Here is a 21,646-nt window from a genome sequence, read left to right on the forward strand (position 1 = left end):
GGATCCTGATGGGCTTCCGGGCGGGACTGGGGGCACTCAGTTTAGAGAGGGCTGTCAGTCAATGTCAAGTTCAATACCAAAGGGTTCTCCTCCTCCCTTCCCGGGGCCTCCAGCTCTGCACCTGCTGCCGGTGACCACCTGGACAGCCCTGCCCCTGGGCTGCATTGCACCCTTTCCCGAGGCAGAGCGGAGGCTCAGGTGGGTGCCCTGGGCCTGGCTGCGTCCAGCACCCAGGCTGCATCCCAACTCCGCTTTCACCCATCATTACTCTGGCTGTGAAGAGATGGTTTGCCCAAAACGGGAAACTGAGGCTAGTCCCTGAAGAGGCAGTTTAAGGCCAGGATCCAGGTTCTGACCTAGACATATGTCGTCCTCCCCTGCCTGGAGTCCCCACTATGGACTGAGTGCCACAGATGACAGGGCCTCCCACCGACCCAGCAGCCACTGGTCCGTCCCTTGGCTCAGGTCCCTCCCACCTGGGCCCTTGGGTGCCGAAGCCGGAGCCTCGGAGCACGGGCCCCTTGTCATAGGCGGGTCTGAGCACCTGCCCTGTGCTGGGCCCCAGGAGAGCTCCTTGGGTGTCCCCGCCCACGCCCTGGGCTCCACCGGACCCCACCGCTCAGGATGCTGGGAGGTCAGGGTCACGGCTCTGGGCCACAGGCTGAGACCCGGCCAGACCCAGGCAGTGTGAGGGTGGGTGCCAGTTTGGGTTCTGAGCCTTCCCAACCCAGGACTCTGCCTCCCAAGTAAACCGAGGCCCACACTCAGCCCAAGGCCGACAGGACCGAGTCCGTTTCCCACGCAGACGGGGCAGGGGCTTCCCCTCCTGCCTGCACCCATGGCCCAGCTCCCATGGGCGGGTGCTCCTCGGACTCAGGGCGCCCCCTGCCCCGCAGAGCAGGCTGGAGGGAAAGGCTCCAGAGCCTAAGTCCTCCCCGCCCCCCCTGACCTGCCCCAGGAGAGCAGCTTAACGTTCCATATAAAGGAGATGGGGGCTTAAGGTGCCTTAACTTCGGTCAAAGTCACTGCCTAATCTGAGGCCAAGAGGCTCCGCCCAGGCCCAGCCTCCCTCCCTTCCTCCCCCAAGAAACACTCGCACACTTCCCCGAGAGCCGGTATGTCCCCCGCCCTCACTCCCCGTGGGGTCTGGGAAGCAGGCTGGGGGGCAGAGACTGACAGGAGGGAGTGTGGGGGCAGAGCCTGGGCCAAGACAAGGGCACAGGATCGGAGATGAGCAGGAAGAGAGGGAGCCTGAGAAAGAGAGAGAACCGAGATTGGGGGGGGGGGGGGCGTGGAGAGACCCAGAGGGACGGGCATAGGGACAGAGAGAGAGGGACAGACAGAGTGACAGGGACCCAGAGGCTCAGAGGGAAGCAGACAGACAATGGGGAGATGGGTGGGGGACAGAGACCCAGGGAGAGAGAACAGCAACACAGGCAGATGAGGAGCAACTGGGCAAGTCATGGAGATCGTGTCTTAGGAAAGGGCAAGATGGGAGATGGAAGGCAGAGACCAACGGAAGACACAGAGACGGGGCAAGAAAGAGGCTCCGTTGAGATGGAGGATGCGGGGGGGAGGGGGGCAGTGAAAAAAAGCACAAAATGCGGATGGGGTCAGTCGGAGGCACCAAACTTGAAGGGAGCAATTGTTCTGGGGCTGGACCGTCACCGAGGGTAAGACTGGACCTCTCCGAGGGGGAGTGGGAACAGCAAGCATGGGGGGCAGGGGTGCTGGAGCAGATGCCCAAGCAAGCAGGGGGTGGGAGGAGGTGGGGTGGCCCTCAGCCCGGGACCCCGGCCCAGGCCTCTGCATGGAGCACGTACCTGGTGGGGCGGCCCACCCCCATACCCTCCACGGGGGGCTCCTCGGTGGGTGCTGATGGCTGCGGTCTGTCCTCAGCCCCAGGGGCCTTGTGCCGGACGCCCAACCTCTGTGTCCACAGGCGGATCAGAGGCCTGGCCCGAGGGGGGGACAGGGGGTGGGGCCAGCTCAGAGCCGCAGAGGGGGAGCCAGGGATGACAGCCAGGCAGGCGGCTGGGCTGCAGCCCAGGAAGCTGGAGAGGTGGCAGAGACACAGGAGGGGGAGGGACAGAGCCTGGGGGCCAGGAGACACGGGAAGCTGGGGACATGGATGAGGGACCAAACGGGGTGAGATTAGGATAAAGGAGACAGTGACTGAAGGAGAAATGGGGGGGCCTGGTTCTGAGACAAAGCCTTAAAAAGTTGGGGGTCACAGGTGAGATGCCCTCCGGAGACCCGGAGTGAGTCCCGGATGGAATCAAATGTAGGGAAGGCAGACTGGGGTTGCACCCAATGGGGTGAGGGCTGGAGCAGCTGCCAGATTCCGGCTCCTCCCCGTCTCCTCTCAGGGAAGCGGCCAGGAGGACGAGTCTCAGACATCAGGCCTATTCCCTCCTTTATTGGCTCTTAGGGCCCCCCCCCCCGACTTTCCTCCCTCCACAGTGCCTGCCTTCAGCACAGAGGAGGGGAGAAAGCCCACGCAGCCCCCACTGGGGAGTCCTGGCAAAACTTAACCCTCCGGGGGGACCCACCCCTCAAACTCGGTCCAGTCATTGCAAAGCACTTGAGTTCCCTGAGGTCAAAGGGTCAAGCCAAGTGCCTCAGCTGACAAAATATCCCTAGTAATCGGGGCCACACAGGCCCACCTTCGAAATGGGCCAACAGCGTCCCCTGAAGGGTGGGGGTGAGTCCCTGGGCTGCACCACGTCTCTGGATGGGTGGGGCTGCTGGAGCCAAACCCAGGGGTTTGAGAGCAGTGGTCGCCAGCCAGTGGTGCTCCGCGAGGTCCGGAAGGCTGGCGACCGCTGTCTCAGAGCGCCATGGATCAAACCAAGTCCCGCGGCTGGAGGGGTCCTCAGACCAAACCAAGGCCCTTTAAAGAACAGCAAGTCAAGCAGAATCCATGCTGGTGGCCAACAGGCCGAGCGAAGTCCTTGTTTGGAGGAGGGCCGGTCCGCAGATCTGAGCGAGTCCCTTCCAGGAAACCACCCTCACCGTCAGCTGCCAGGCCGCGCTCAGACGCTGATGGTGCGGAAGACGGTGAAGCCGGACAGGGCGGTGCTGACCAGGACCCCGGGGCACTGCGGGTGCCAGTGCAGCTCCTTCAGGTCGGTCTCGCCCTGGTGCACAAACAGCAGCTGCTGGGGGAGGTCCGCCAGCCCGGGGTCGGTCTCCGCGTCGCCCGCCTCGGGGTCCCGCTCCACGGCCAGGTCCCACTGTGTGATCTGGTTGTCTGCACCCGAGGCTGCGAAGACCCCGCTGTCCTGGGGGTGCCACTCGACGGAGGTCACGGGGGCCACGTGCTGCTTGAAAGTGGCCACCGGGGAGCCAGACTGTGGGGAAACAGGAGGCAGGGGCTTTGAGCACCGCAGCCGGAGTCCTGGGGTACCCCAGGCAGAGCCCCAACCCTCTCCAGCCTCGGGGTTCAACCAGGGCTCCATCCTTGAGCCCCCACCAGCCCAGATTCTCGGAAAGGGACAGAGGGGGAGGTACAGCTGGTAACAATGGCCTATGTCCCAGGGGCTGCTGGGAACCCTGCTTTCACCTCCCAGGAGCCCCTCCCAGGAAGGGGGTGTCCTCCCCACTGGTCCTATGGCCTTAAGGGGCGGAAGCAGGGCTCCCAGGCTCCAGGAGCAGCAGACGCAAAGAACCAAGAAGCTGCTTTTCCTCCCCAAAGGGGCTGACTTGGAGAAGGGCCCCCAAAGTCCCAATCAGCTCGGCCATGCACCTGCCTTGGGGCTGGGATCCTTTTCTGGAAACCGCCCAGGGGTGATGCCAGAGAGCCCATTACACGGGCAGGGAAGCAGGTTAGGACACGGCGGCCCGGGAAGGCGCAGAGCCCTGTGAAGTGGGGGCTTTGCTCAGAGGGATCCCAGACACAGCAAGGCTTCCTGCCCAGCCCTCTCAGCGCGACAGTCGGCGCTACAATCGGCGCGTAGCTGGGCCATGTGTCACATCGGCTCCCGGCCTTTCTATGCCTGTCTCCTCCCCTGCAGCGAGGGAGCTGGGCGCCGGAGGTCTTTGCCTCTTCTGTCTCTTGTCAGCTCTCCGGCTGGAAGAACGGCGCTTCCACATCAGCCCCAAGCCATCCCCCTGCGGAGCCCGCTCCCCCATCGTCGCCCGAAGGGGCTGGGCCAGTGAAAGGCGCTCCCAGCTCTGGCGTCGGAGACCACGTCAGAGGGCAGACCCACAAACCCCAGCGGCTGTGGGAACAGGAGCTTCTCCAGGCGCCCAGCTGGGAGCGTACCTTGAACTGCCGCAGGTCCCACACCTTGAGGGCCCCGTCATCCCCGCCGCTGAGCAGGAAGGGCTCCCGGCGGCTCCAGTTGATGACGTTGACGTCCCCATCGTGGGCGGCGGCAGTGGTGAGCATGCAGGCCTTGCTGGGGGCGGCCCGGATGTCCCAGATGCGAATGGAGGCGTCAGCTGAGCAGGAGCCGAATACCTGGAAGAGGAGTCTGAGCGACCGGGGCTCCCTGCACCCCACCCGAGACCAGGTACTAGTTGTGGGCCCCTCACTAGGACCTGCCCCAGCCCCTCCTCCTTTAAGACCCAGGAATCCAGCCCCGCCGGTATGGCTCAGGTGGCTGACTGTTGACCCAGAAACCAAGAGGTCACTGGTTCGATTCGCAGGCAGGGCACATGCCTGGGTGGTGGGCTGGGTCCCCAGCAGGGGGTGTGTAGGAGGCAGCCGATCCATGATCCTCTCTCATCTGATGTTTCTATCTCTCTCTCTCCCTCTCCCTTCCTCCCTGACACCAATAAAAAGATACAGTAAAAAACCCAAGACCCAGGAATCCAGCCCCAGCCCTGCCTCACCGTGTCCTCGGTCGGGGACCACTGCAAGTCCTCCACGGAGCGTGTGTGGCCCACGAATGGCCGCTGGTCTACATGCCAGGAGCCGCCGTCCGTGGGCGTCCAGAGGTGGATGTTCTTCTGACAGTCACCGGTCAGCAGGCGCCCTGGGGGGACGGGACACGACCTGGTCCCAGCTGGCCCAGCGCAGTCCCCTCCCTGGAGTCAGCACCCACCCCTGCTGCCGACCCTGCTCCCTCTGGCACCCCAGGACCAAGTGCAAACCCCAGGGACTCACCGGGCACACGGGGGGACCAGTCCAGGGCAAAGCCCTCGCCCATGTGGCCAGCGAAGGCGAAGATAGGCTTCACGCGAGCCTGCTCGTCCCGGAGGAAGGCGGCCAGGGCCTGGGGGTCATCGACCACCTGCAGAAGCCGCCGCAGCGCGAACACCTCCACCTGGCCCTTCTCTGACCACACCCCAGCCACCGGCTCCTCGCCCAGCCAAGACACCTGGCGGGGAGAAGGAAGGGGAGGTGAGCTGGGAGGGGCAGGAGGCTCAGGTTGGTGACCACAGCTTCTAGCATCCCGGAGAACTAGGACTGCAGTTCCTCGGCCCCCCCACCCCCGGGGCTGGGACAACAACCCCCAGAATCCTTTGCAGGAAAGGACCAGTCTGCAAGACCAGCGTGGTACCTGGGACCACTCCCCACCCTGCAGTAGAGGTGGTGGTGGGAGAACAAAGCTCCTTTAAGACTCCTGGGAATGAAGGCTGTAGTCCCCACCAGCCCTCGTCAGAGCCCTGGTCTCTGCTACCCTCTCAATGTCGGAGTCACAGGCCTCAGGCCTCAGTCCGTTTGCTCACAGGAGGTCCCGTTCAGCCTTAGGGTTTCCAGCAGCACCTAGCCCGACCTCCTTCTCGAGCTCCAGACTCACATCAAACTTCACGCGATCAAAGCCAAGCTCCTAGCCAAACCGGTTTGGCTCAGTGGATAGAGCGTCGGCCTGCGGACTGAAGGGTCCCAGGTTCAATTCCGGTCAAGGGCATGGACCTTGGTTGTGGGCACATCCCCAGTAGGAGGAGTGCAGGAGGCAGCTGGTCAATGTTGCTCTCTCATCGATGTTTCTAACTCTCTATCCCTCTCCCTTCCTCTCTGTAAAGAATCAATAAAAAATAAAAATAAAAAATAAAAAGCCAAGCTCCTAATCGCCGACTGCAAACTACTCCTCCCCAAACTGCAGGACCTATTTTCGACTTGTCTCTTCCTCAACCCGACACCTGTGCTGATTCCAGTAAAAATGCACCACTTCGCCCAGGCAGGTTTGGCTCAGTGGATAGAGCATCGGCCGGCGGACCAAAGGGTCCCGGGTTTGATTCCAGTCAAGGGCACCTACCTGGGTTGCGGGCTCCTCCCCGGCCTGGGCCCTGGTTGGGGCTCATGCAGGAGGCAACCAATGGATGTGTTTCTCTCACATCGATGTTCTCTCTGTCTTTCCCTCTCTCTTCCACTCTCCCTAAAAAAAAAAAAAAAACAATGGAAAACTATCCCCCGGTGAGAACTGGGGAAGAAGGAAAAAAAAAGCATCGCTTTTATCCCTCCCACCACCCCTACTGTTGTCTCATACGTTGCTACTGATGTCATCCTTCTCCCGAACTATAGCCCCCACAGGACTGTCCGCTGCCCTTGCCTTCCTGCAGCCTCTTCTCAACAGAGCGGGTAGAGGAATGAAAACACAAGTCAGGGGGAGTTACGGGGGGGAAAAGAGAGGAACAAATGTAATAATCTGAACAATAAAGATTTAATAATTAAAAAAACACACAAAACACACAAATCAGATCCCACCTTGCCTGTGCTCCAAACTCTCCCATGGCTTCCAACGTCTCGCCAAGTCCTTACAATGGGCTACAAGGCCCTAAACAATCTGTCTCGTCGGGGCCCACCCCCGGAATCTTGTCGCTGCATCCCTTGCTCATTCTGCTCTAAGCACACTGGTCTCCCCAGCGTCTCTCAACAACTCCTCCAACGTGCCAAGTCCGCCCCAGGCCTGTGCACTTGCTTTCCTTGCCTGCAAACCTTTTCCACACACCCTTGGCTTACTCCCTCCCTTCCTGTGGGTCTCTGTGTGAACGGCTCCTGATCAGTGAATACTTCCCAGGCCACACTATTTAAAATAGCAACCCACAGAGGAGCACCCTACACCCTTACCTGACTTTATTTTTTTCTCTACAACACTTAGCACCTCGACACAGTACACATCTCCTTGTTTTGCTCTTGTCCCTTCTCCAGCAGCATAGAATTCCAAGCAGCCAGAGACCTTCTGCTCCCTGTTAAATCCCTAGAGTCCAAAACAGTACCTAAAACATGTTAACACTTCAGTGGAAACGCACAGCAAGAACCACCGGCCACGCACTGCTCCAAGTGCTGCTTATATGTCACCTCCTTTAACTCACACATCAACCCAGCCGTGGGCAAACTACGGCCCGTTTGAAATGAATAAAACTATTGAAAAAAAAAGACCGTACCCTTTTATGTAATGATGTTTACTTTGAATTTATATTAGTTCACACAAACACTCCATCCATGCTTTTGTTCCGGCCCTCCGGTCCAGTTTAAGAACCCATTGTGGCCCTCGAGTCAAAAAGTTTGCCCACCCCTGCATCAACCTGATCAGAAGATGCTATAACCCTAAACCACAAGAGTAACCTCAGGACAGTTCCTGAAAAAATAACAGAAAACACACAGACACTCACATTACAGCCAGGTGCTGTTTCTAAGCACCTGAAATAACTGTATTTCAGTTACAGAAAGAATTGTACGTTATTCTATGTGATCCTTACAACAGGCAAGTTTTGCAACTCTCACCATTTCACAGAATATAAAAAAAAAAAAAACCCCACAAAAAATATAACCTGATGAACAAAAAGATAGATACAAAGGCAGAGAAGCGTGGAACAGGCTGTCAAATTACAGCGGGAAGGCTGGGCAGTGTTTGGGGGGCGGGGGGTAAGAGATCAACTGAAGGACTTGTATGCATGCATATATAAGCATAACCAATGGACACAAGACACAGGGGAGGGTGGGGTGAGGGCATGTGCTGGGGGGTAGGGGTGGCCGGGGGAAGGTCAATGGGGGTGGGGGTTGGGGGGGGGAAGGAGACATATGTACTACTATCTGTAATACTCTAAACAACAACAACAATAATAATAATAATAATAAAATAATAATTAAAAAACACCCCACAGCACCCAGCGACAATTCAGAATAGCTAAGACATATGTAAACTAACATATAAAATGATGTGCCCGATGCTGTCCCAAAAGCTGACGGGCGTGAGGAGGTGCAGGCACAGACGGGAGAGTAGGGGCGTGCCCCGGAGACTGAGACGCAGAGCAGACTGCTAGGCCGCGCTCACCCGGACTCGGTTGATGCCGCCGTAGTGGGGCACCATGGCCAGCTCCAGCTGAGGCTTCCGATCTTCCTCCTCCTCTTCATCTTCCTCCTCCTCTTCATCGCTGCCCTCTGAGGGCGGGGGCTTGGTCCCGTGCAGATTGTGCATCCGAAGCATCATCAATCTGGGGGAAAGTGGGATGTGACTGAGGCGCGGGGACACCCCAACTGCTGGGTCTGCGGGAGGCCGAAGCCGGAAGCCCTGCCTCCTGGGTCCCCGGGGAAGGGGAGCCGCCGGAGGCTGAGTCCTGGACTCTGAGGCAGGAAGAGGCTGGGGCTTGGACTCCTGGGCAAGCCTCAGGGCCCACTCACCTGTTGCTCTGGGCGCTCTCCGCCTGGGTCCCGGCACACAGGTAAAGTGTCAGAGGAAGCTCGGAGCGATTGTCCCCCAGGTGGTCCCGGACGATGTCAAAGCTGAGACAGGGGGCGCCTGGGGAGGGAAGGAGCGGTTGGAAAGCCATGATGGGGCGGCGGGATCTCAGCGCCCTGCAGTGTGACGCCACCCCTCTCAGGACCCCAGTCTTCCCTTTCAGAGCGCCTCTTACTAGTAAGTTAAAGGCTCAGGACCTGGGCCCCCCAGGACCCAGGATTCCAGCTCCCTCCTTCCCCGGGGGCCGGGGTCTGGGTGCCCACCCACCGGTCTGCGCTCGGTGGTACAGCACGTAGGCCTCCTCGTCCATGACCAGCTCCTCTCCTTCGCGCAGCGGCGGTCCCCGGCCGGGCAGATAGACCTGGGTCGGGCCCTCGGACCCAGCGTCGCGGGACTCGGCCTCCATGGGCTCCTCGGTTTCACACGTGCGCCGCCGACCCTTGCGCGCCGCCATCCTCGAAGCCTCTAGCTGTCGGCGCGAGGGGAGAGCGTCACTTCCGGTTTGCGCTTTTCCCCGCCCCCACCCCTTCCGAGATCCGCCAGGCGGCGCCGTTACCTTGGAAACTCTCCAGTTCACCAATTACAGAGGGCGGTGGGGAGAGGGAGAAGGAGAACAAGGTAACCGCGCCCTGGTTTAGCCCTGGAGGCGGGTGGTGGATACCCGGAGACCACCAGCTCCGCATAACTTTGAGGCGCTCTTCCGCGGAGCCGTCGCAAGGCCTCCTGGGAGTTGTAGTTCTCTGGGGGGGCCTGGCGCCCCATCCACTAGAGGTTCTCAACCTGTGGGTCGCGACCTCTTTGGAGGGTCGATCGACGCTTTCACAGGGGTCGCCTAAGACCATCGGAAAACACATATATAATTACATATTGTTTTTGTGATTAATCACTATGCTTTAATTATGTTACTAGACTCAGAGTTCAGAGCCTCCACTCCATTTTTCCACCTTTGATTCCCAGAGCTTTCTTTTCGCTCAGATGATTATTCATGTATGCAAATAAGAGCTCTTACTGACAAGGAGTGTAGGTTTCTGTTCTCTGAAGACCCATAACGCCGGTTTCTTCTCCCCTCCTTGTGATGATGGCTTTAATTTATTTCAAAATGCTTAATGTAAGCAGGATGATATTACGCGTGAGTTAGTCGGTTGAATCTACCCTCTCGGGGCAGTCAAGTGCCTAACCAAGGACTTCACATTGCAGCTATGGTCAGCGAGCACTTAATCAGAAAGTCCACCCTCTGGAGGCAGCTGTTACAAGTGCTTCTCCTTATCGCCCATCAGCAGCAGAGGTTTGGCTAATTGGCATAATGAAATGTTAGAGATAGATTCTCCTTGGTGAGATTAACGCTATTCAAGATACGTGGATTGGCTGAAATGTATTAGACACGCTCCTCACATGCATGGGCAGGATATTAAGAATCTTGCACGCCTCGTTGACCGTAGCCATAGGAATGGGACCCTCGACTTGATCCTGAAATGGTCTGATCCTGCATCTTTCCTGAGTTCTCTGTCCCCCATATCTCCAGGTCTCTGTCCACCCCTGCCCCTTCTCAGGGTCTTTTTTCACCTCCTCTTTCTGGGTCTTTGTCTCCCGCCTCCCTCCAGGGTTTCTGCTCTCGCTCTAATTCTCTTTCTGCCCCTTCCTTCGGTGGGACTCCTCTCAGTTTGTTTCCTTCACAGGTTTGAGGGTGCTGGTGCTGGGGGTGGGGGTGGGGGGGGGCGCTACGAGACAGACACGAAGCTCACACTTGGACTGAGGAGGCATAAAAACATGGTTTATTCCAAACACTGCAAGGTGGACCAGGAGAGAGGGAAGGAAGGTGGGTGGAGAGTGTGGACTCCCAGACCCTCCCCTCCACAACCCAGCTCCAGACCCGGCTGGAGATCTGGGAAGAGGAGGCTTTGGGGGGTCTGCCGGGTCATCACTGAAGGGTCACAGGTAAGGGTGAGGTTTGGAGAGGGTGTGTTTGGTGGCACCTGGGGTAGGTAGTGAGGTGCGACTGGATGGGAGGTTTTGGCCCCTAAAGGGTGGGATCAACGCTGGGGGGCGGAGCGGGGCGGGGGAGGCGAGGCTTCCGTTGGGGGTGTGTCCTAAGTCAAAATAGGGAAATGTGACCCGGGGTGGAAAAGGAGGGGGGGGGGTGTCCCGGTTTGACGTCAAGGGGCACAGTCTGGTCGGGGCACAGTCTGGGGTTCGGGTCACAGTTTCGGGTCAGAGGTCACAGTCTGGGGTCGGATGACCATTGGTAGGGGTCGGAAGTCACAGTCTGGGGTCAGGGGTTTCTGTATGGCGGGGCCAAGGTCTAGGAGGGTCACAGTTTGGCGAATGCGTCTCACAGTTTTGAGTCCCAATGGATGGAAGGTTAAAAACGGGCTTCCCCGGAGGCGTGGCCGGGGCCGGGGAGCTGCACAGTGATGTGGGGGCCACGGCCCCGGGCGTGGGGGTGGGGCGCGGGCGTGGCGCGACCCCCCCACCTCCCGCCCCATCTGGTGACGTTAAAAAGCCCTTGTCGGGTTTTAAAAAATGTCCAGTGGGCTCCGAGACCTCTGCGCCCCCCCCCCCCCCCCGCTCCCAAGCGGGGTGAGATTCCGGAGACCAAATCCCCTCCGGCTCACGGTGCCCCGAAAACGAAGGGGCACAGGGCGCTGCTCCAGGCGGGGTCCGGCCAGTGCCACCTTTCTCTTTCCCATCCCACGCGGGTCCTCTCCACTGCGCGCGCCCCCTCGGGCCGTGGCCTGCGCTGACCGAGGGGGCGGGCGGGCCCCCGGGGCCGCGTCATACCTCGGACTCGAGGCTGGAGAAGTGCGCCGAGCCCCGGCGGGTCCCCAGGTCCCCGCCCCGGTGTCTCCGGTGGGACGCGGCGGGCAGCGGCGGCCCCCAGTGCGCCGCGTGCATGCACCGGCGCGCGTGACGGGAGGGCCCGGTGAGCCGGCGCGCGGGGGCGACGCGGGGGCACGAGCTGAGGTCCTCGAGCGAGCGAGAGGTGGGCGCGGGCGGCGGGAGGTCCCAGCCCCCAGCGGCGCGCCGGTGCCGGTGGTGGTGCGGGGCGGGGGGCGCGGGCACGCGGTGCGAGGCGCGCGGGCGGTGAGTGTGCGCCCGCGGGCACCCGCAGCGGGCCCGGCGCCGCGGCGGGGGTCCCGCGGCCCAAGGCGGGGGCGGCGGCGCCCACCAGCCGCCGTCCAGCCCGTCGTGCGAGCAGCTGAGATGGCGCGGAGGCAGCAGCTCCAGGCTGGCGCAGTGGCGGCAGTGCCAGGCGGCCGGGCCGCCGCGCGGGGGCAGGTAGTCCCAGCTGCCGGCGCGCCAGCCCCCGAGCTTGTCGACCGACCAGTAGCGGCCGGGCGGCGGCCCGAGGCGCTCGGCGTACGGGTAGGGGAAGTCGGCGTACCACCAGGGCTCCAGGCCGCCCAGCGACGCGCCGCCCAGGCTCTCCGAGTCCTCCGAGTCCGACGGCGACGGCTCCAGGTCGAGGTACGGGCACGGGGGCGGTGCGGCGCGGCGCGGGGGGGGCGCCGCCGGAGCCCCGCCGCCCGCGCCGCCCGCGCCCCCCGCGCCGCCCCCGCCGGGCCCCAGCAGCGGCTGGCTCTCGGGGTCGGAGCGCGGCCAGCGCGCGGGCGCCGGCGGGCTCTCGTCCTCGTAGGCCAGGCGGCACAGCGGCGGCCCGACGGCGGCGGCCGCGGCGGCGGAGGGGGGCGCGGGCGGGGACGGGAAGCCGGGGTAGGCGCCGGCGGCGGGCTCGGCGGGCTCCTTGTCCCGCACGATGGCGAAGTAGGAGGGCGGCGGCTTCTGCGGGGGCTGCGCGGCCGGCGGGGACAGCGGGCGGCCCCCCGCGCCCCGGGGCGCCGTGCGCGCCTCGCTCACGCCCAGACCCTGCGGCTCGATGGGGCCGTAGTAGCGGTGGAAGCCGTCGGCCAGGCCCGCGGCCCCCGGCGGCCCCGCGGCTTTGGCGCGGCGCCAGCGGTCCACCGCCGCGCGCTCGCGGGGCAGGAAGGGCGCGGGGCCGGGCGCGGGGCGCGGGGCCGGGTACACGGGGCTGGGCAGCGGCTGCGGCGGCGGCGGCGGCGGCGGCTTGGCGGGCGGCGGGGCGGCTTCGGCGCTGCAGCAGCTGTACATGCCCTGCGGGGCCGCGGGGGAGGCGGGGTCAGCGCTGTGGGCCTGGGACCCTGGCCCCAGGACCCCGGCCCCACCCCTCCCTCCTCCCGCGCATCCCCGCCGGGTCCCTCCCACGCCGGGCCTCCCGGCGGGTTTCCACCTGCGGGTCCCCTTGCCTCCCTCCCCCCTTCCCCCTCCCTCCCCCGCCCCCCACGCCTCCCCCTACCCTGGAGAAGGCCAGCAGGAAGTCCATTCGGTGGGTGGGCCCCAGGCAGTGCCGCAGCCGCCAGTACACCAGGTGCTCCCAGGCGAACACCAGAAGGGACAGGCCCATGGCCACCAGCAGCATGTAGAAGACGCCTGCCATGTTGTCGATGTCCAGCTTGCTGCTCATCACCTCGATCTTGTCGTTGTGGCAGATCCCGGAGAGCCACAGCCGCTCAAGCATCTCGATCTCATCTGGGGGGAGTGCAGTCAGAGGTCAGAGGTCACCTTTGTAGCGATCCCTCGAGGACCCGCCTCTGATAGAGGAGTCTAGGCCCTCCACCTTGGTGCCCTGGTCCTCATCCCCTCCTTCTGTGGGACCCAGGGCTCCCCCCCCCCCCGCCCCCGTGCTCCCCCAGGCCCCCTCTGCAGCCGCACCGTCCCCCAGGAACTGCAGGAGCGCCAGGTCGATGGGCCGCTTCCAGCGGGAGCCCTTGTGCAGGGCGATGCCGTAGCCCGTGGTGGCGAAGACCTTGCCGGAGCCGATGGTGACCAGCTTGCAGCCCTCATCCTTGCGGGCCATGTAGTTGAGCACAGCCGCGTCATAGATGAAGGCGTCCAGCTTCCTGGAGGCCGGGGGGCATAAAGGGCAGGGTCAGTCGCACCCCAATGCCCTCATGGCCCAGCCCCGAACCCCACCACCCCTCACCTCCAACGGCTCCCGTCACTGATAACGCTCCTTGAGCAAGCGGGCACCTCTCTGTGCCTCAGTGCCAATATCTGTAAAATGGGGACAACAGCGGCACTTCCCCGGGGGTTGCTGCGAAGGTTAGATGGTGCTTGGTGCAGAGGGAGGGCTGGAGAGATGTTGGCTGTGACGGCGCCGAAATAATTACTGGTTGAATCCTCACCAGAGTCCTCCAGAGGAGGCCTAAGTGGAGGAGGCCTCCCTTTTGAAGAGGGGCTGAGGCTCAAAAAGGGAGCCATGGAAATAATAATACAACATTACTGGTCGCTAATACTGTGCCAGGCACTGTCCATCTACTTAAATAACTCGTGTAATCCTCACCACCTTACCAGAAGGTAGAAACTGTTTTTAATTAATTAATTAATTTTTAATTTTTTTATTTTTAAATATATTTTATTGATCTTTTACAGAGAGGAAGGGAGAGGGATAGCGAGTTAGAAACATCTATGAGAGAGAAACATCGATCAGCTGCCTCCTGCACACTCCCTACTGGGGATGTGCCCGCAACCAAGGTACATGCCCTTGACCGGAATCGAACCTGGGACCCTTGAGTCCGCAGGCTGACTCTCTATTCACTGAGCCAAACCGGTTAGGGCTTATTTACTTATTTTAAATACATATGTTTTTTTGATGTCAGAGAGGAAGGGAAAAGGCGAGAGAGAGAGAGAAACATCAATGATGAGAGAGAGTCATGGATCGGCTGCCCCCTGCACGCCCCACACTGGGGATGGAGCCCACAACCTGAGCTTGTGCCCTGACCAGGAATCGAACCCCGACTTCCTGGTTCCTAGGTCGACGCTCAACCCCCCGAGCCACGCCCGCCGGGCAAGGTAGAAGCTAGTATCCCCACTGTTCAGACCCGGAAATGCAGGCCCAGACGCACCCTCTTCATTTGCTTGCGTTCCCCCACGCGGCCCCCACGTCTAAAACTTGCTGGGAAGAGGGTCAGGGACGTGGAATCAGCTCTCACAGAGGGATGCATGGAGGGACTTGCCGCTTCCTTCACAACCGCTGCCATTGTGCACTTATTTCCGTGATTACTGCATTCACCTCAGCCTCTCCCCAGGGCTCGAGCCCCTGAGGGGAGGGCCCGAGGGCACCACGTTCCAGGCCGGGACCTCGCACTGTTCCTGTACCTACCGGGTGGTTGTAAATCTTTGCAGAATAAAGGAATGAGTAAGCGAATCCACACCACGGAACACCGTGTAACTATTCTATGAAACAAGATAAGTGCCTGTGATCTGACATCTGAAGATGTCCAGGGAGTATTACTGTGAAAAAAACAAAAACAAAACGCAAACCACTCCCAGAAGCCCATATAGTGTATAACTCTGTATGTATTTTAAAATATATATGTATTTTATTGATTTTTACAGAGAGGAAGGGAGAAGGATAGAGAGTTAGAAACACCTATCAGCTGCCTCCTGCACAACCCCCACTGGGGTTTGAGCCTGCAACCAAGGTACATGCCCTTGACTGGAATTGAACCCAGGACCCTTCAGTCCTCGGGCCAATGCTCTCTCCACTGAGCCAAACCGGCCAGGACTGTGTGTGCTTTTTATTTCATTTTATTTTTTTAAAAAAATATATTTTATTGATTTTTTACAGAGAGGAAGGGAGAGAGATAGTTAGAAACATCGATGAGAGAGAAACATCGATCAGCTGCCTCCTGCACATCTCCCACTGGGGATGTGCCCGCAACCCAGGTACATGCCCTTGACCGGAATCGAACCCGGGACCTTTCAGTCCGCAGGCCAACACTCTATCCACTGAGCCAAACCGGTTTCGGCTTATTTTATTTTTTAAAAAATATATCTTTATTGATTTCAGAGAGGAAGGGAGAGAGAAAGAGAGAGAGAAACATCGATCAGCTGCCTCCTGTACAAACCCCACTGGGGATCAAGCCTACAATCAAGGTACATGCCCTTGACTGGAATCGAACCCGGGACCCTTCAGTCCTCGGGCCAACGCCATCTCCACTGAGCCAAACCGGCCAGGGCTCTGTACTTTTTAAACTGACATACGTATGGGGTGAAATGTTGGTCATCTTCACTGCAGACCATTGGCTAGCTCCCAGAAGGGGGCGCTTGTCCTGTCTAGACCAGCATTGTGGGAAAGAACATTCTGTGATGATGGAAATATCCCGTCGGCCCGTCTGGCGGGGCAGCCACCAGCCATCCGTGGCTCTCGGCCTCTCAAAATGTGCCAGTGCCACGAAAGGATGGAACTTTCCACTTAATTTGAATTAATTTAAATGGAAATAGTATTGGACAGTCCGGGGGGGGGGGGAGGGGGGAAGCAAGAGAGAGAAATCAGAGCATGTGGCCGGACACTGGGTGGCAGCTGTTTGCCTGTCCATGTAAATACGTCTATGCCCCCCCCACACACACACACACACTCACACATGTGCACCGAAATGCCTGTGTACGTGTTTGGTTGCAGATAAATTATTATTTTTTAAAAAAAAATTTTTTTTTATTGATTTCAGTGAGGAAGGGAGAGGGAGAGAGAGATAGAAACATCAATGATGAGCCCTAACCCGTTTGGCTCAGTGGATAGAGCACTGGCCTGTGGACTGAAGTGTCCCAGGTTCGATTCCGGTCAAGGGCATGTACCTTGGTTGCGGGCACATCCCCAGTAGGAGGTGTGCAGGAGGCAGCTAATCGATGTTTCTCTCCCATCGATGTTTCTAACTCTCTATCCCTCTCCCTTTCTCTCTGTAAAAAAATCAATAAAATATATTAAAAAAGAAACATCAGTGATGAGAGAGAATCATTGATTGGCTGCCTCCTGCACGTCCCTCTGGGGATCAAGCCCACAACCCAGGCATGTGCCCTTGACCAGAATCGAACCCGGGACCTTTCAGTCCGCAGGCTGACGCTCTATCCACTGAGCCAAACCGGCTAGGGCAGTGGCAGAGAAATTAACGAACAGGAGAGAATTAGTCCACGCACCCCAAATAGGGATCAGCTTTGGGGGCGGGGCAAGGAAGGCTCTGGAGAAGGAGTGGAAGCAGTGGAGAAGCGTTTGAATGAACTTTATATAGCTCCGCACGGGCAGGGAGATCCCAGCGGACATCTGGGAACATATGTAGATAGGCAAGAAAAATGCCAGGGCTGCCCGCGGGCACTGCTGCCTGGTAGGCAGATGGTAATTTCTCTAACTTTCTCTTGGTTTAGCTAAATGCCCTTGAGGGCGAAAGGTGAACCACATCCCCGTTGAAGTAGGAAAACCTGGGAGTTTCCAGAATCCGCTGAAGAGGCGGGATGGAGGCTCTGGGGATGAGGATAAGACGGAAGGAGAGTCTTGGGGTTGTTGGGGGACAAGGGAGGGGTATGGTGGGGAGAGACCAAGAAGCATTTTAGAGAGAGCCCCCAAACCAAGGCCTCCAGAGGTGGGAAGGTTTGAGCGACTTACAGGAGGAGGGGACCTAAGAGCCTTCACTTTCAATCATTTGCTCTGTTCTTCTGTAATACTAGAGGCCCGGTGCACAAAATTTGCGCATGGTGGGAGGGGATCCCCCTCAGCCCAGCCTGCACCCTCTCCAATCCCGGACCCCTCGGGGGATGTCCCGGGGATCAGGCCTAAACCGGCAGTCGGACATCCCTCTCACAATCCGGGACCACTGGCTCCTAACTGCTTACCTGCCTGCCTGTCAGCCTGATCACCCCTAACCGCCTCTGCCTGCTGGCCTGAACACCCCTAACTGCCCCCCCTGCCAGCCTGGTCACCCCCAACTGCCTCTGCCCACTGGCCTGGTCGCCCCTAATTGCCCCCCCCTCCAGCCTGGTTGCTCCTTACTGCCCCCCCCCATGGCCTGGTTGCTACCAACTGCCCCCCTGCCAGCCGGATTGCCCCACGCAGCCTGCTGTTCGGTCGTTACTGTGACAGAGTCCCGGATAATTTGCATATTCCTCTATTATTAGTGTAGATAATGCTGCCCTCCCTTCCCCCCACTTCCTCCCCCCTCCCATTGCCCTTAAACCTCTAGTAAAACTCAGCCGTGTCCTACAGCCTTTGTTTAGACGCAGGTTTGGGGGAAAATAAAATACCCCGTGTCTGTCCTTACGTCCCTGTGTAGTCTGCCCGGTCCAAAGGGATCTTAGCATCTGAGTCAGCTCCCGCCCCTCCTCGGCTCACAACCCTCCCCTGACTGCCCACTTCACTCAGCGTCATTAGAGTTTCCTTGAGCTACAAACAAAGCCAGGAGCCACCAAACTCCCCCGCATCGCTCCTGACTCCTCGGGCCTCATCTCCCACACACACCTCCCGCACTGCGTCTGCTCCAGCTACGCTGGCCTTTGCACAGCTCCGGACTGCTGCAGCCCCTGCTGGAGCATTCTTCTCCCAGATACCCGCCTGGCTGGCTCCCTCCCTCCCTCCCTTCAAGTGATGGCTCAAGAGACACCTTCCCAAGCACCCTGCTTAATACTCAGCCGGTGGCTTCCTCCCCGGGTCCCCCACATGCCTTCATTCCCCCTCTCCCCACTTTTGTCCGTAGCACTTATCCCCTTGTAATTATAAAATGGTCTTGGTGATTGTTTTGTTGTTAATCCTCCCCCAAGTATATTTTTCCCATTGATTTTGATTTTTTCTCCTCTATTGATTTTTAGACAGAGTGGAGGGAGGGGGAGACAGAGAGAGAGAGAGAGAGAGAGAGAGAGAGAGAGAGAGAGAGAGAGACATCGATGTGAGAGAGACACATCAATTGGTTGCCTCCTGCACATGCCTCAACCAGGGTCGGGGAAGTGAACCTGCAACCGGGGTACATGCCCTTGACCGGAATGGAACCCGGGGCCTTTCAGTCCGAGGGCCGATGCTCTATCCACTGAGCCAAACCTGCTCAGTGGTTAAGTTTCCCGCGCGCCTCACCCCGCTGGAATGTACATTCCCTGAGGGACGGCCCTTGCCCGGCCCATCCCGGCTGTGTGCCCCGAGTCTGGAACAGCACCTGGCACACAGCAGGTGCCTCCTGGCCAGAGGCGGAACGAATGAATTCAGGCCGCTTGGAGGAGGGTGTTCTGTGGGCCGGGCGCCGCAGCCGAGAGGGAAGATTTCATGAAGGTGGGAAAGGCGCCGAGAGTCGTTCCTCATGGACAAGGCAAGCGGAGAACAGCGTGCGCTTTCAGCGAGGAGTGCGTGCAGATGTGCGTTTGCAGACACGGCGTCCCTGATCCCAAGGAAATAAACAAGGCTGCTTCCTTAGGGATCGGCTCCATGCTTCCTTTTTGACCCCCCCCCCCCCAAGTGAGGGAAGAGAAGCCGTTTCTTTATTTCTTCGGAAGAAATGCATTTCAGCCGCCTACCCGGTCGCTTGCCCTCAGCGGCAGGGCAAGCCCCCCGCTGGCAGCTGGCGTGTGAGCCGGCCAGGGCCACGCGAGCTGCCAAATCCAGGAGCTTCTCTGTAAGAGTGGAATGTTCTAGTGCTGTTCTCGGTGGTCACCGCCAGCCACATGTGGCTATTGGAATTCAGATTTTAACTAAAGTTAAAAATTCGCCCTAGCCGGTTTGGCTCAGTGGATAGAGCATCAGCCTGTGAACCGAAGGGTCCCGGGTTCAATTCCGGTCAAGGGCACGGACCTCGGTTGCAGGCTCCCCCCCCCACCCCCCCCACCCCCCAGCCCTGGTCAGGGCTCGTGCAGGAGGCAACCGATCGATGTGTTTCTCTCACATCGATGTTTCTCTCTCTTTTCCACTCTCTCTCTCACAATCAATGGAAAAATATCCTCGGGTGAGGATTAAAAACAAAACCAAACTAAAAAATACAAAAAAATAAAATAAAATAAAACATTCAGTTCCTTCATCGCAGCAACCACATGGCGAGTGACGGAGAAGCGGTGGCTGTGCTGGATGCGCGTGTCCGGACGTTTCCACCCCCGCAGGGAAGGCCGCTGGGGAGCTGCTCTCACACCCGTCTGTCTGCCTCCCACCCGGACTGGGGGCCCCCCAGGAGCAGGGACTTGGGTCTGTCCACTGCTGTACCCTCGGGCCTAGGCTGGTGCCTGGTGCGAGAACTTAGTGAAGATTTAGTGGATGAATGAACGCCTTTTAGCTTTCATAACATCAGGGGCTGTCTTGTCAGGCTCATTATTAACCTTTTAAAAATTGATTTGTGCCCTGACCGGTTTGGCTCAGTGGATAGAGCGTCAGCCTGCGGACTGAAGGGTCCCGGGTTCAATTCTGGTCAAGGGCATGTACCTTGGTTGCGGGCACATCCCCAGTAGGGGGTGTGCAGGAGGCAGCTGATCGATTTTTCTCTCTCATCGATGTTTCTAACTCTCTTTCCCTTTTCCCTTCCTCTCTGTAAAAAATCAATAAAATATATTTAAAAAATAAAAAATAAAAATTGATTTGAGAGAGAGAGAGAGGGAAGGAGAGAGAAACATCGATTTGTTGTTCTACTTAATCATTGGTTGATTTTGAATGTGACTTGACCGGGGATCAAACTTGCAACAGTGGGGTATCAGGACGATGCTGTAACCAACTGAGCTACCTGGCCAGGGCATGGCTCATTGTTTGTTTTCTCTTTTGTTCCTTCTCTATATTAAAACATCATATCTAGCCCTGACCGGTTTGGCTCAGTGGATAGAGTGTCGGCCTGCGGACTGAAGGGTCCCAGGTTCAATTCCGGCCAAGGGCATGTATCTTGGTTGCGGGCACATCCCCAGTAGGGGGTGTGCAGGAGGCAGCTGATCGATGTTTCCCTCTCATCTATGTTTCTAACTCTCTCCCTCTCCCTTCCTCTCTGTAAAAAAATCAATAAAATATATATTTTTAAAAAATCATATCTATAATAATAAAAGTGTAATACAGTGAGGCCTTGACGTACGAGTGTCCCGACTAACGAGTTTTTCGAGATACGAGCCGTCTCTCAGCCGATTTTTTGCTTTGAGGTGCGAGCTAAAATTCGGGTTACAAGCCAGCTTCAGATACCCCACCGCTAGCTGGCGCAGCGAACGTCACAGTGAACGCCACAACATCAGCCCAGCATTCAATTCATTGTAATGGTGAAAACTGATTTGACATACGAGTAATTTGAGTTACGAGCTCCGTATGCTAATTAGACCGATGTCCTTCCAGACGACCTTCTGGACCAAGCCAGGGCTGAGAGGGAAGCCCGGGTTCCCTCAGCGCCAGGGGGAAGCCGGTGCCGGCAGCTGGGGGAAGGAAGGTCTACTCTTGCACAAATTCCATGCATCAGGACTCTAGTATATATTACTATATATGAAAGAGACTGAAAGATACTAACATTGGGGATCTCCCCCCCCAAAATCGTCCAGACAGGTCACACCCCACAGTGAAGTGCATAGTCAACAACCCCATTTATATAACCACAGACCCACCATTTCGAGAGTTTTGGACCCACCACTCCCCAGTATGAACAGACTCCCAAGGATTACCAGCCCTCAAATAAAGCCTCTAGTAAGAAAGATAGGAACAAACAGCAGGTGACTTGAAGGAAACATGGTGCAGGCAGGAGATGATGCAACCCCTCTCCCCCAACCATGACCATTAACATCATCAGGGAAAGGAGACAAGATACTGCACCTTCCAACCATTAACAGGATACGACCAAATAGGCCACTCTGAAATAACACTGTAAAGTTTGCAAAGCGCCGTACAAAGTTCAGAGATCACAAAAGTGCTTAGAAATGAAAAACACGCAGAAATGGAAAGCTGAGTAAAAGGGCGGAAGCTAACATTAAGGAAGCCTCGCAGGAAGTAGAGCAGGGAGCTGAAGAGGAGGATAAATAAGAGAAGGAATAAGCCGAAGCCGGTTTGGCTCAGTGGATAGAGCGTCGGCCTGCGGACTGAGGGGTCCCGGGTTCGATTCCGGTCAAGGGCATGTACCTGGGTTGCGGGCACATCTCCGGTGGGGGGTGTGCAGGAGGCAGCTGATCGATGTTTCTCTCTCATCGATGTTTCTGACTCTCTATCTCTCTCCCTTCCTCTCTGTAAAATATCAATAAAATAT

The 21,646-nt window shown here is 58.3% G+C and overlaps 2 protein-coding genes across 2 annotated transcripts in view; both read right to left on the minus strand.

Annotated features, from left to right (window-relative positions):
* Positions 1-441: 441 nt before the first annotated feature.
* On the minus strand, positions 442-9,208 carry GRWD1 (glutamate rich WD repeat containing 1). Its single transcript, XM_059665975.1, has 8 exons — positions 9,190-9,208; positions 8,901-9,102; positions 8,576-8,693; positions 8,229-8,388; positions 5,114-5,327; positions 4,840-4,982; positions 4,268-4,465; positions 442-3,353 (listed from the first exon to the last, which is right to left on the minus strand). The coding sequence occupies exons 2-8, from the start codon at positions 9,085-9,087 to the stop codon at positions 3,036-3,038; spliced, it is 1,338 nt and encodes a 445-aa protein (XP_059521958.1). The 5' UTR covers positions 9,088-9,102; positions 9,190-9,208; the 3' UTR covers positions 442-3,035.
* A 1,187-nt stretch (positions 9,209-10,395) lies between these two features.
* Positions 10,396-21,646, minus strand: part of GRIN2D (glutamate ionotropic receptor NMDA type subunit 2D) — a 43,636-nt gene continuing 32,385 nt past the window's right edge. The window contains exons 11-13 of the mRNA XM_059665969.1: positions 13,362-13,549; positions 12,946-13,178; positions 10,396-12,743 (exon numbers count right to left, since the gene is read on the minus strand). Coding sequence (XP_059521952.1) covers positions 11,406-12,743; positions 12,946-13,178; positions 13,362-13,549 — 1,759 coding nt within the window. The 3' untranslated portion in view covers positions 10,396-11,405. The remainder of the gene's footprint in view (positions 12,744-12,945; positions 13,179-13,361; positions 13,550-21,646) is intronic.

Source organism: Myotis daubentonii, chromosome 15, assembly GCF_963259705.1.
Source record: "Myotis daubentonii chromosome 15, mMyoDau2.1, whole genome shotgun sequence".
Lineage (NCBI taxonomy): Eukaryota > Metazoa > Chordata > Mammalia > Chiroptera > Vespertilionidae > Myotis > Myotis daubentonii.